Here is a 12,906-nt window from a genome sequence, read left to right as displayed (position 1 = left end):
ACCTAAATTTAGTTTTAGTGCAGATTTGTTCATACGACACAAAGACACGAAATTGTTTTACGGATCATTTCAGCTTACAGGACTGGGTGGGTCACGTAAGAATATCGAATATAAAATATATTTTTATAAACAACTGGTAGCAAGGTGAGTTGCAGATAATTAATCAGTAACCACAATTTAACTAACTATTTTGACCTGTTAATTCTTTTCAGCTCAATTCAACAGTGCAAAATGCCCATAATATCACTTTAAGCATTAGCACGATGATAATTGATACTGTTAATAATCGAATCAAATAGCAATGCCCGACAAACCACTAAAACAGGTTTGTTCGAAGAACGCGCCTATAAAGACGGATACTTCTCGTGTGGCCGGTTGACTCATATGTTTAAATTTCACTTCAATTCTTCTTTTGGTTTTCTGTTTTGTATCTATAGGTTTATGACCAGCAATATGTTATAATGTAAAATAAGCCGCGAAAACTCCCCGTAACATCCCGTACTGCGTGTGATGCAGCTAAGAACTGCACAGAAAAAGACATTCGCTATACTTGATCTCATTCATTAAACTATTTACGCCGTATATCTTTTTTAAAGATATTTCTTGTTACAAGTTTATCGGCATAATCGTTGCCCGGGATGCCTACATGACTCGGTATCCATATTAATTTCAGAGTTATGTTTTTATTAGTCAATTGCGTGATACCTTCTAAAACTGCGTATACCAAGTCTGGCCGCGTTTTTGATGAGCCTGCGCTTAGTTCTTGTAATGCGCTAAGAGAGTCAGTTTAAATCGCGTAGTTTGTTTGACCGTGAGTGTCAAGCGTGTTTAGCCATACTATTGCGTCGTTAATGATCGATAATTCACAGGTGAATATGGACAATTCTTTTTGATGTTTTACTCTGCCGTGATGGATAATGGCATTTTGCGGGTTATAAACTACGTACGCAGCGCCGGCTAGTTTTAATTCCTCATTTTTACTACCGTCCGTGTAAATCTGTGTGTGTTCGCCGTATGTGGTATTTATATAGTCTAGGGCGATTGTAGTCTCATTTATAAGACGCGCAAAGAATTTAGAGATACTTTTTATTTGGGCTAAATTCAAATATTACCTATATAAAAAGTAGCTTAATATTTGAGAGCGTCAACAAGTTGGACTAGGGCGATTGCTGCGCTGTTGGAGTCGATTTCGGATTTTTTAATTAGTGTTGAGAGATGGAAGTCGATGTTAGGTTTGGATATTTCACTCAGGCTATAATACGTTGGTGGCTGTACTTTAATGTTATCGATCTCATAATACTCAGTTAGCTTTTGAACATTCATCGCGTACGGGAGGTGCTTGTTTCATTAAAGGTAGACCGGGTCGTCCTTGGTTATGCTAAAGTTTATAGGGGGTTCATCTCCTAAAGCCTTTGTGCGCGCGTGGTATTTAAGCTGATTAATTTCTCTTTGATGGTTCAGCGTAAGCATCCCACATTCGATGTGGAGGCGAACGGTGCTTGTGGATACACGCGTGCCCGTGATAATTTTTACTGCCGTATTTTGTATTACTTGTAGCTTGTATAGTAGATTGTTGTTGGCTGAGTGGTATGCTATGCTTCCGTAGTTTAATTTTGCCCATATGGTGGCTTTATAGATACGCATCAGTGCTTGCTTATCTGTACCCCAGTTATTTTTTTGGATGCATTTTATGAAGTTAAGGTCTTTTTGGCATCGCACTAGTAAATTAAGGATGTGGTCTTTCCAAGTTCAGTATTTGTCAAATATCATCCCAAGGAAGGTAATTTTTTCAAGGTACGGAAGCGGAGTGCCACAAAGCGTTAATTGAGGAAGGTCTGCAATTTTGTTGGATGTCGCTTTGGAGGTGCCATTGGAGAAAACGATTGCTTGAGTTTTAGTAGGATTAATTATAAAGCCGTATGTTGAACTCCAAGTTTCTATAGTAGTTAAAGCTTTTTGAATATTGGATATTGCTATTTTTGGCGATGTAGATGCGGTCCATATAGCACTGTCGTCAACGAAAAGAGAGAGGTTAATGAAATCGATTTCATTTTTAGCGTATATATAACACAGGCAGGGTGTTAATTTTATTACGAGACAGCGTATATAGCGGACCCTCTTGGTATTTTTCGGCTTTGCATACTTCAAATAAAATGGGTGTCAAAACATTCATCGTTTGTTGTTTATTTTCAAAGAGGTTATTATGTATAATTATATGAAAGGTTATTTACTTTAAGTTATCAATTAATTAAAATTATTTAAAGATTATTAAAAGTCCCGGCCAAAAAATATCAAGAGGATCCGCTATATACGTTGTCTCCTAATAAAATTAACACCCTGTCTGTGTTATAAACAAGAGCTGAAATCGTTAATTTATTAAGCTTCATTAATAATTAGCTTTATTGATATGTTTCGTGAAAAAAATGTTTTAATATATTCCATAAAAAAAATATAATAATCATGACAAAGGAAATTAAATGGCCGGTATCTAAACAAAAGCATAATCGCCAAGACCGTAGCATCAGTTCTCTGCGTTAGGACCGCGCGATACTTTCGTACAAAGTCATTCCTTACTTAGTTTCATTTTTAAAACCCTTTATTTTCTACCGTATACAGAATTCTATTCTCCTAAGCAAGATGTAATTTTTAAAACTGAACTCCAAATATAAACGCTTCAAATCGGTATAAAGTACAAACATGTCAACCGTAAATCTAGACTCTAAAACGGTGTGATATTTGCAAAAGTTAAAGTTATAACTCGCTGGGCTGCCAAAATCAGAAGAAAAACATAATATATATTATATATCTGAAAACTACGTAACGTAGGCTTTCTAATGATATATAATTTGTCAAAATCGGCCGAGAAATGAAAGTACAAATTAAAAAAAGACGTGAGTGGGTACATCAAAATGTATAACCTCGGCGCTTCGATGTACGCTAATCGATAGCTACTGGTTACGTAACAAAGTATCGACAAGCTATTTGCCGATACGGTCCCGTTTCACACCGTCTCATCTAGAGTCCGTGAGTATACTAATATGTTCAGATTACCCTCACTTAAAGATCCACATTTCTGCTATCATAAACTGGGCTTTATAGTTAAATACAATCACCAACATTAAGTACACAGATATAACAAACTAAGTTTAGACAACAATCCATTGATAAAAGGGGTCCTTGCTTTGTTTGTTTGATTTTAATCACATCACCACACATACATTCACAAGTGTGAATCATAAAGAAAGTCTTTACAAGCTGTACACCTCTCAAATTTTCATTTCATCCTAAATGTTACTTTGACCTTTGTGCAAGGGACATGGGTCTCACACACTACATACAATCTTTTTATGGTAAACAATTGTGTTACATTCCATTTGCATGAAGAATGATGAAGCTAACGTCCAGACAAAGTAATGGTTGACAGACTTACTCACACACCTGTGCACGCATGCACAAACTCACAACCATAGTGACTGTTGTATAACGTTTGTTTTACAAGCATGATTGACAACAATGCACTGTACCTTTTTACATGGCGGATCTCTACTGTCATGTCTTCCTTGTACAACTTGATATGACGAGCGTGCTTGTAAACTGAAAACACACCGGATATTAGTTTCTTTGTAAAGACAAAATGTACTCAGTTTTTAGTGCACTAACAACTAAATGATAACCTATTGGAAAGCAATTTCATATGGAAATTGAATTAAACCCTCACAAATCTATCAAGATAAAATAAATACATTATGCACCTACTTATTCTGTTAAACAAGAAATGTGTCCACACGACACGGATACCCCCAAATGTAACTTTGTCATGCTGAATGTTTAAAACGCACTAAGTGACCCCTTGACCTAGTTTTTGGCCCAGCATGACCCATGTTCGAAATTGGCGTAGACAATATCTAGATACAACTTCTGACAAAGCTTGGGGAAGATCGGATGAAAACTACTTGAATTGGAGAGCGGACACCATGCTGAATGTTTGAAACGCACTAAGTGACCCCGTGACCTAGTTTTTTGCCCGGCATGACCCATGTTGGCACTTGGTGAACCATTATCTAGATACAACTTCTGACCAATTTTGGTGAAGATCGGATGAGAACTACTTGAATTAGAGAGCGAACATTAAAAGTGTGATGGACGGACAGACAGACAGACAGACAGACTGACCAACCGACAGTGCGAAAACTATATGCCGCCCGTTGGGGGCATACAAATGTTTATGGTTAAACAAAAATATCAAAAATACACTTTTTATTTGCTTAAATGGTTTCATTAGAAGCAACACCATTTGAGTTCATTGGTTGAAAGCATAGAACATTGCAGATAACTTTTCAGACTTTACTTTACAGTAATACTTTAATACACCTATCCCTGGTACATTAATACTTCAATACACCCATCCCCGGTACAGTAATACTTCAATACAACCCATCCCTGGTACAGTAATACTCACTTGTGTTGGTGAAAGTCTGAATGTCAAAGGTGAGATCTACCTTCTGATTTTCGATTTTGTTGAAAGACAGACCAATGAACCATTTGCAAATGAACTGCCCATCCCTGCAAGGGAAACAGTATTGAAAAAACACATGGAATTATTTAATCTCCACAAACCCGCACAATAAAACATCTATATAACTGAAAGGTTACTGAATGATATCATTAACAAAATGACATACAGAGAACACATATTTGCTTAAGAAAAAAAGACAACTATCAATAAAAGAACAATTAAGCGGGGAAGTATGCTTTATATCTTTTGATATGATTTACCATTTAATGGATATAAGAAACTATTTTTGCAACCAGTTTGTCATCATCTGTATATATAGACTGTCTGATATAACTGAGTTGACCTGTACAGTTTTACTGTACTGAACAGCGATAAACCAGCTGAGGATTCCAAATTTTGGCATATTGCTATCAAGTCAAAATGTGTGCACAAAGTGTACTTACGACTCATTTGAAGGTCCAAATGACTCTGGAGTGACGTGTGCTATCTTAATGAAGGGATTGCGTTCCAGTGTTCCAACAAGTATTCGAATCTTTGATTCCACAAAACCATGCCTACAACGAGTGCACAATCAACATTTTATTTCTTCAAGCTTGGACAAACTTGAAATAAAAAGGTGGATTTTTTTTGTTTAATGTGAAAACTCACACAGCAGTTTAATATGTTATATAAAAGTTGAAATAAATTTCTTTGAGCCACTCTCTTGGAAAATGAGGCTTAATTCATGTGCGTAAAGTTCAGTTTGCACAGGCTGATCAGGAACAACAATTACTGCTTTTATGGAATGTTTATTTAAAGGAAATCTCTTCTAAACGAAAATCCAAAAAGTGGCTCATATTCTATTAATTTTAGACCTAGTTCCACCATATAGTGCACTATTGAGAAGTTTATTGTTCAGTTTTCAAACAATTTAAAAATGAAGTCTTGTTAATCATCAATGCAGCAAGACATGTGCCTTCATCATATAAGTAAACTACACATGCTTTTGTACATCAGTTATTAGTTCTTTGCTGTAAGATTACAATTCTAAAGTCTTAAATATAGGCCACACTTGTCTAAGAACTGAAATACTAACAAACAAAAGCTTTCCTATTTGAAACACATGGAAAAATATGTGTCGATAAATATAATTACAAACCCCTGTCCATCGTTGGATCCATACAAAATTGTCAACTTTATTAATTCTCATTTAATCTAGTAAAATACAATGTTACAATACATTACGGTACATTTTAAATGAAATGCTGGCAAATATTGATACAAAATGTGTTTCAACATTTCATAAACACAAACTTTTCCCATTTTTTCATAATTGGATGTACAAAGCAAAATGTGGAGCAGGTTTTTCCCCATGTAGAATCCGTAAATCAAGTAATGCAATGTGCACACATTTAGAACTGTTTATCTCTAATTATATCAACCAATATAAAAGTGGATTTTATTGACTGCAAAATGTGAAAACTATTTTCTGAAAACTGGCAGAAAAGTAAAGTGATTTTCTATAAATAATTAACTTGCCTTTGTCTGTATTTAAACTGAAAGAATTTTAATTTTGATATGCCTATTTATATGTTTGTTTTCAGTTACATTTAAGCAGACAGCATTTTCATAAACATGAATAAAATGTATTACACTGTTTAACAACATAATAATTTTCTTCACGAGACCTCTGTGAGACTTAACAGTGTACATTACTTAGCCTCTTTAATTACAAACAAAATTATTGTTTTGACAAATAGCACATGCATATCTAAACCTTCAAATAGTATAATACACAGGAAAATAGTAATTTCAAGCATGATTAGGTTTGCTAGATCATAAAACAACACAATCGTTCCAGAAATGAGCTCTCCTCTTGGGCGTTACATATAAGTACGATATAATGCCTGAAATAGAGCAATAGTTTCCGTGGCATTATAAATAGTTCTCAAAGAAACTGAAGCAGGGGTGGCAAAGAAATTGTCTGTATTATTCGTGTTGTCCCAGAAATGTATTGACAAGTTAAAACAATGTCCTGTATACTTTCTTGACGATGAAATAAATTGCAAACAGTTTCAAAAAATACTTGAAGTTAAGCAAATACAAAAATTTTCCACCCCTGGGAAGTGATTAAAATATTGTTTTAAAATGTAACAATAGTTCAAATACTGTTACATATACCCCACTGAGGCAGCGAAGACCTACATAAAGGCTGATCGAACAACATTTTTAAGCCCAGGGTTAGCCTATGTCATCAAAATAAACCGACTTCTATCCACATGTTTGATCTAGACAATTATGGTGATCACATGGGTGAAAGTTGATAATGTCCGAAAACCGGATTTCTGTGCTGGGGATCCAGGGGGCTGCTAGTGCCCCCAATGGGTGCAGGGCAAAGCTCTGGTGGGGGCTGAACTCCAGAAATTTAGCCATTTAGAAACTATTTGAAGTAAGGTAAAATACTTTTTGTGCTACTTTAAAAGACTATCTTCTCATTTTCTCCATTATATTTATAAGAATGTATCGATTTAAAAATAATGATATTTAAACAATATATTACCCGTAAATATGGACCAAATTGGCAGAGTTGCATCCACACATGTTTATCCCTTTTGTCATAACACCGCAGTATGAACAATAGGTCAGTAGACGTGCTAAGCCTAGGCATTTTTTCGTTACGCCCAACACTAAATCCAGTTTTGTCCAGATGTTCTCTTCAATCAGCATATATATTGTAAAACACGGAGCTCAAATGGGGGATCGAACCCACGACCTCCGGAGTGGTAGTCAGACACTCTAACCACGTCGCTGAAAAGCTAGCTCAACAGCAAGGCTGTTGAAAGTGACCTTAAATCACTACATATAGTACAATAGCTGTTTCAATAATGACGCAACTAAAAGACCGTAACAATAAAGATACGGTGTGTTTTATTTCAAATTAATTTCACAGGCAGCAGTATCATAAAACAAAAAAAATTGCCCCTCCCCCCGGACCATACCCCCCCCCCCCCCCTCTTATAGGTATTATATATACACAAGGTATGAAACGCACTATATGCCTATTGCTGAAAGATTGTGGAACACTGGACGTGACCTTTTTCATCGAAAACAAACATGTTCCCATGCAGTTGCCGAAAAAATGCAACTTTATTTGTTAAAAGGCAGTTAAAGCAACGTGATTACACAACTAACCGATCTCCTGCTCGGCTAATAACTTCAATATTCAATTAAATTTGACTTTCTCGTGTATATATAATACCTATACGAGGGTTAGTTTTTCAAACTATGAATTTTTGTCAATATTCGTTGTTGAAAAGTCAAACCATACACAATAGGTGTACATTTAACAATCTGGAACCCCTGGGGTAAGCTCGGGGGGGGGGGGGTATGGTCCGGGGGGGGGAATTTTTTGTATATTTTTTTATGATACTGCTGCCTGTGATTAATTTAGAGGAAATACCAATGCCAAATTATTCGCGATAAAATTTTGTTAAAAAGAACAACGAAACTTTTAACCGAATTCAACATATCTCAATGTTCTCTGCGCTACAAAGTTGTAATCGAAAAATCAATAGTCGAAACAAAGGGTAAACATACAATACTTCAGGCTTGAACTTGTAAACGTCGCGTTGCCATAACAAATCGGAAGTGTGCTTCGTATTACAAATTGAGGTCAGAGGTGTTGCGCGTGAGAATTAAACACTGTTAAAAAAATTGTTCAGCGCTGTTATGATTGGTTGATTATAAAAATATGTGGAATTTCCATTTATAGCTATATGGTAATTAAAATTCTGACAGTGTGGTATGGAAGGAGACTTCCCAAAGTCCAACAGCACTGTTGTAAACTTTACTACAACACCGCAGATCTGGTTTATTAGAATACATTGCGGGCGGTTTTCATTGAGTTACTTGAACTGGCGTATGCCATCAATAGGCTGTGGACCCCCCCCCCCCCCCACCCTAACGTTTTCTCAACGGATTTACGCGATTTGGAAAAATGGCCTCGCCGGCGATCCAAAAACCGGAATTCCGGTTTAACCCGGAAAACGTTTACCCATTTGATCAGCACTATAACTAATGCTGGCAAAATCATCATGTCCTAGTAAACGTATGGCAGTGCTAGAAACTAATATTCTGGACAAGGTTGTCCACTCTCGTTCTTTCCATGGTTCTTGTACAGACAATAATTCTTGTACAGAAGGTGTGAGATGGGCTCTGGGAAAACAGGGCTTAATTAATGTGAGTAAAGTATCATCCCAGATTAGCAAATGCAGTCCACAAAGGCTAATCAGGTACGACACTTCCCACCAATTGTAGATTTTCAGTAAAGAAGATACCTCCTTATAACAACAAGAGCTGTGTTTGTGAAACACAATGCCCCCTACTGCGCTTTGAAGCCGCACGGCAGCAAATGTTTGCAAAAGAGTAAATCGTAATACTTCCCAACAAAATTAAATATGTAAACAAAATAATTAGTAATTATTCCAAAAGTAAATTTGAAATGTACTCACTTGTATTTCTGAAAGAAATTTGATGGTTCAAACAACGGACTCCAGTCTGCACTCTCTCCTTGTTCAATGATGTCAGTGGTCACTTTCAAACCTGCCACAGATTCAACATGTTATTAACATGACTATTTGTCTTCAGTTTGTTCACTTTGCATAAAATAGGGAATCAATCGTGTAATCAATTGAATATAAGGTAATATGCTGTGGATGATGTTATAGAAAATATAACACACCTTATTCCTAAAAAGATGAGCTTATAAAACTGAACAACATTTTTTCCAAGTTGATATGTCTATATTTTTTCATTTCAAAATAATGAAAACTATCATGTTATCAGATTGTTTAATAGCAAATAGCCAAGGTAAAGCAGACAGGCTTACACAGAAATAAGCTACACAGCAATCTACCTGTAAAAGGTAAAAGACCTTTCCACAAAAACAAGAGCTTGTCACAGTAGTGCCAAATCCCCGCCGAAATGTGTTTGCTTGTATGACATTTGTTTTAGAGAGTAGAATAATATTTGTAAAACATGGCACCTGTGTCATCTATTTATAGTTCAAGGATCAATTAGTTATATAGTATTGGAGTTATGCTGTAGAGAATAAAATATATGGAAATGAAAGAAAGGGAGGTAACTAAAAAAGAAGACTATAAACCGTTACTGTTCTTGATCACTGTATTTTTCCTTAAACTCATCTATTCATTTCACAGTGAATACTTCAGTGTTCAAATTAAAATATTATTGTAAAATTAGATAAGGGAGATATTGAAAATAGAAAAGCTAAAAAACTTACTATGACATTAAATTAAATATAATTTAAAATTATGAATAAAAAAAACAAAACAAAAAACAAATAAAATAAAGGGAGATAATTCAAAAACTACGGCCGAAAGAGTTATGGTATATGTTCACTGCACTTCTTCTAGTTGCCAGCTGTTTATATTCCTAGTTTCAAGTAAACCCCTTCAGTAGATTTAGAGTTATGTTCCGAACATTGACTTTGAAATTAAATGAAGGGAGGTAATTTAAAAAGTAAGGTAGATAGAGTTATGGTTCTTAGTCACTACACTTCACCTACTTGCTATCTGTTTATATTTCAAGTTTCAAGTAAATCCCTTTAATAGATTTAGAGTTATGCTCCGGACAAAAATGAAGTTCGAAATTATATAAAGGGAAATAAATTAAAAATTAAGGTAGATAGAGTTATGGCTCTTGATTACTGCACTTCTCCTAATTGCCATCTGTTTATATTTTAACTTGAAAGTAAATCCATTGAATAGATTTGGAGTTATGATCTAGACAAAGTTTTGGACGGAAGGACGGACTCACTGACGGACGGACAGACGGACAGGACCAATTACTATATCCCCTCAGAATTTTTTTATCGGCAGGGAAAATTATATCAAAATTTATGGAAGACCTTAAGTCAGTTACCTCCCAAAATTACTAAATAGAATAAGATAGGTCCTTATTGTTGGTTTATTCAGTTGTGTTTGTTGTCTCTTATGCACTTAATGGTGGACATTCATCTCACTTATCCCTGCACTATGTAAGCTAATAAGATTGTGCAATGCAGGCACTGAAGATTTTTTTCAAAGCCACTTAACCTGCAGAGAAAGTAGGCCTTACAATCAACTTAAACTGCAGTTTAATTTGCTCGCCCTGCATTATATTATATCGAAAAACACTATTTTTGATAAATAGCGAACACGACCAATTATTTTACTGTGTTTGTATTTTGTTTGTTTGGAAACTTGTTTCACTTTCTATTGGTGTGGTTGAAGTTTTGTCGTTGGATAAATAGTTTTAATATAAGAACAAGATGTGTTTGTGAAACACTATGTCCCCCCATATATTTGAACTTTGACCTTGAAGGATGACCTTGACCTTTCCCCACTCAAAATGTGCAGCTCCATGAGATACACATGCATGCCAAATATCAAGTTGCTATCTTCAATATGGTAAAATTTGACATTTGACCTTGACCTTTGACATTGAAGGATGACCTTGACCTTTCACCATTAAAAATGTGCAGCTTTATGAGATACACATGCAAGCCAAATATCAAATTGCTATCTTCAATATTGCAAAAGTTAAGGCCAATGTTAAGTTTGACACAAACCAACCAACAAACAAATCAACAGACAGGGCAAAAACAATATGTCCCCCAGTATAGACTGTGGGACATAAAAAGCACTTGCTCAACCAGTATTGAAAAAACTTTATTCTCAAATTCGAGTCGACTAGAAGTTTTTCTATGCATGAATTGGACACTGGTTTTTAAACATTGTTAGATGCTTAAGTAATTTATAAAAACATGACAAAACTAACAATTAATTCCTGCTATATCACAATTGGAAACAACCGTACAAACAGAGAGTTCAAATTAGTTGGACCTATGAAGGATTTGTCTACTTACGAGTTGATCTGAAAAGGGAGAAAATAGCAGTGCAACGTATGTCCCTCAATTCCGAAACTATCAAATAATTGTTTGTGAAAAACAAGTGTTTAGGCGTTTAACAATTATATACATAAGAGACAGACACTTAAACAGGCATATGGTGTTGTAAACAGTTTTGGATGAATTGAAATAAATCACCAAGCAAATGCTTTGGAATAGTTCAACCCTTTCAAGGACATATCCTAGATTTATCTGTAAGGCAGCACCTTTTTGGAATTCCTCCATCATGATCTGTCTGGTGGACTGTGTGACGTTGAATGTGGTGTTCTGACATGGATACGCTGGGGTAATGATGGGCATCAGGTGAAAACGGTCCTGTGGGTTGATCTACAACAAACCAGGTCCTAACTATGTAAGCAACAAGACAATTAGACTTTGTAATCAGATGTCAGCTGAGTTACCTTCATGCCTTCATGTAATGATGAGCAAATTTTAACGCTTAAATTAACACTTTTTTAAAATACACGATTTAACAAAAATGCCGTAAACAAAAAACTTTTTGTTGAAAGGGTATGTATGTATTCTTTTTACAAGAATTGGTACTTGTCTTTGTAACTTGTAGTGAAACATATATTTGAGTTATTTTGTGTGTCTTTAATTTGTTCACTGGAAAACAGAGGAAAATTGCGTTGTGTACTTTGTGCCTAGACACATCAAAGGCTTAAGAGCCACTATACATATAGAGGATACATTCTGTGGCAGTTGTTTAAAAGTATTTTTTAGTTTACTTGCTGTAAATGGCTGTAACAATTGAAAGCCCCAAAAATTGTTATGTATCAGGTATTATTAAATGTTGCGCAAGATATTCTTGGACTCGACTCACCACTCCCCGTAGACTTTTTAGCATTTTAAAGCTGCTATAATATATTTGTTTTAGGACTTAAGCATCATGCATGGACATAAAAGCCATGGATAGCAACAAATCAACACTTACTCTTGGATCCCACACTGTGAAGTTCAGCTTGTTTTCCATGGATAGCTCCTTTAGTAATACAGGTTCTGGCCATTTCCTGAAACAAAAAGCCCCATGTTAGACTCAGCAAAAGTCAGACCTCTGCAAAAACCAGCAAAAAAAGATCCACAGATAATAGGTTCCACAATAATTTGGGTATGGCTTCAGTTTTGTTTCTCTGTTTATTTTTTTTTTCACCATTTTGTATTTTAGTTATATCACAGCAGTCAGTTCATCTTATCACACTTCCTGGAAGAGCTAGTTTACCTTTACATAGTGAACATACTATTCCAGTTACAACTGTCCTTCTTGAATCATAAATATATGGAGAATGGCTGTAGAAATAACATAACAAATCTCCACACTAGTTGTATGTTAGGGTGGGGAATGCATTCATAATTCTCATATTTTCTGTCTAGAGCTCTACCAACTGAGCTGCGGACTAATGTAAATGTCCAGCCCTGCTTAAAACAAAACAGTCATAAACAT

General features: G+C 35.4%; 3 protein-coding genes across 5 annotated transcripts in view; 1 reads left to right on the top strand and 2 right to left on the bottom strand.

The window, feature by feature from the left end:
- LOC127870890 (seipin-like) overlaps window positions 1–12,906 on the top strand; it is a 68,621-nt gene that overhangs the window by 35,334 nt on the left and 20,381 nt on the right. The window lies entirely within an intron of this gene.
- LOC127870874 (poly(A) polymerase type 3-like) overlaps window positions 1–12,906 on the bottom strand; it is a 38,305-nt gene that overhangs the window by 11,538 nt on the left and 13,861 nt on the right. Inside the window, 6 exon segments of the mRNA XM_052413447.1 lie at window positions 3,525–3,594; window positions 4,460–4,563; window positions 4,960–5,070; window positions 9,007–9,097; window positions 11,672–11,792; window positions 12,400–12,475. Of these exon segments, the coding sequence (XP_052269407.1) occupies window positions 3,525–3,594; window positions 4,460–4,563; window positions 4,960–5,070; window positions 9,007–9,097; window positions 11,672–11,792; window positions 12,400–12,475 (573 nt within the window).
- LOC127870864 (poly(A) polymerase type 3-like) overlaps window positions 1–12,906 on the bottom strand; it is a 125,677-nt gene that overhangs the window by 98,940 nt on the left and 13,831 nt on the right. The window lies entirely within an intron of this gene.

Source organism: Dreissena polymorpha, chromosome 3, assembly GCF_020536995.1.
Source record: "Dreissena polymorpha isolate Duluth1 chromosome 3, UMN_Dpol_1.0, whole genome shotgun sequence".
Taxonomy (NCBI): domain Eukaryota; kingdom Metazoa; phylum Mollusca; class Bivalvia; order Myida; family Dreissenidae; genus Dreissena; species Dreissena polymorpha.
This window is presented reverse-complemented; position numbering and strand designations above follow the sequence as displayed.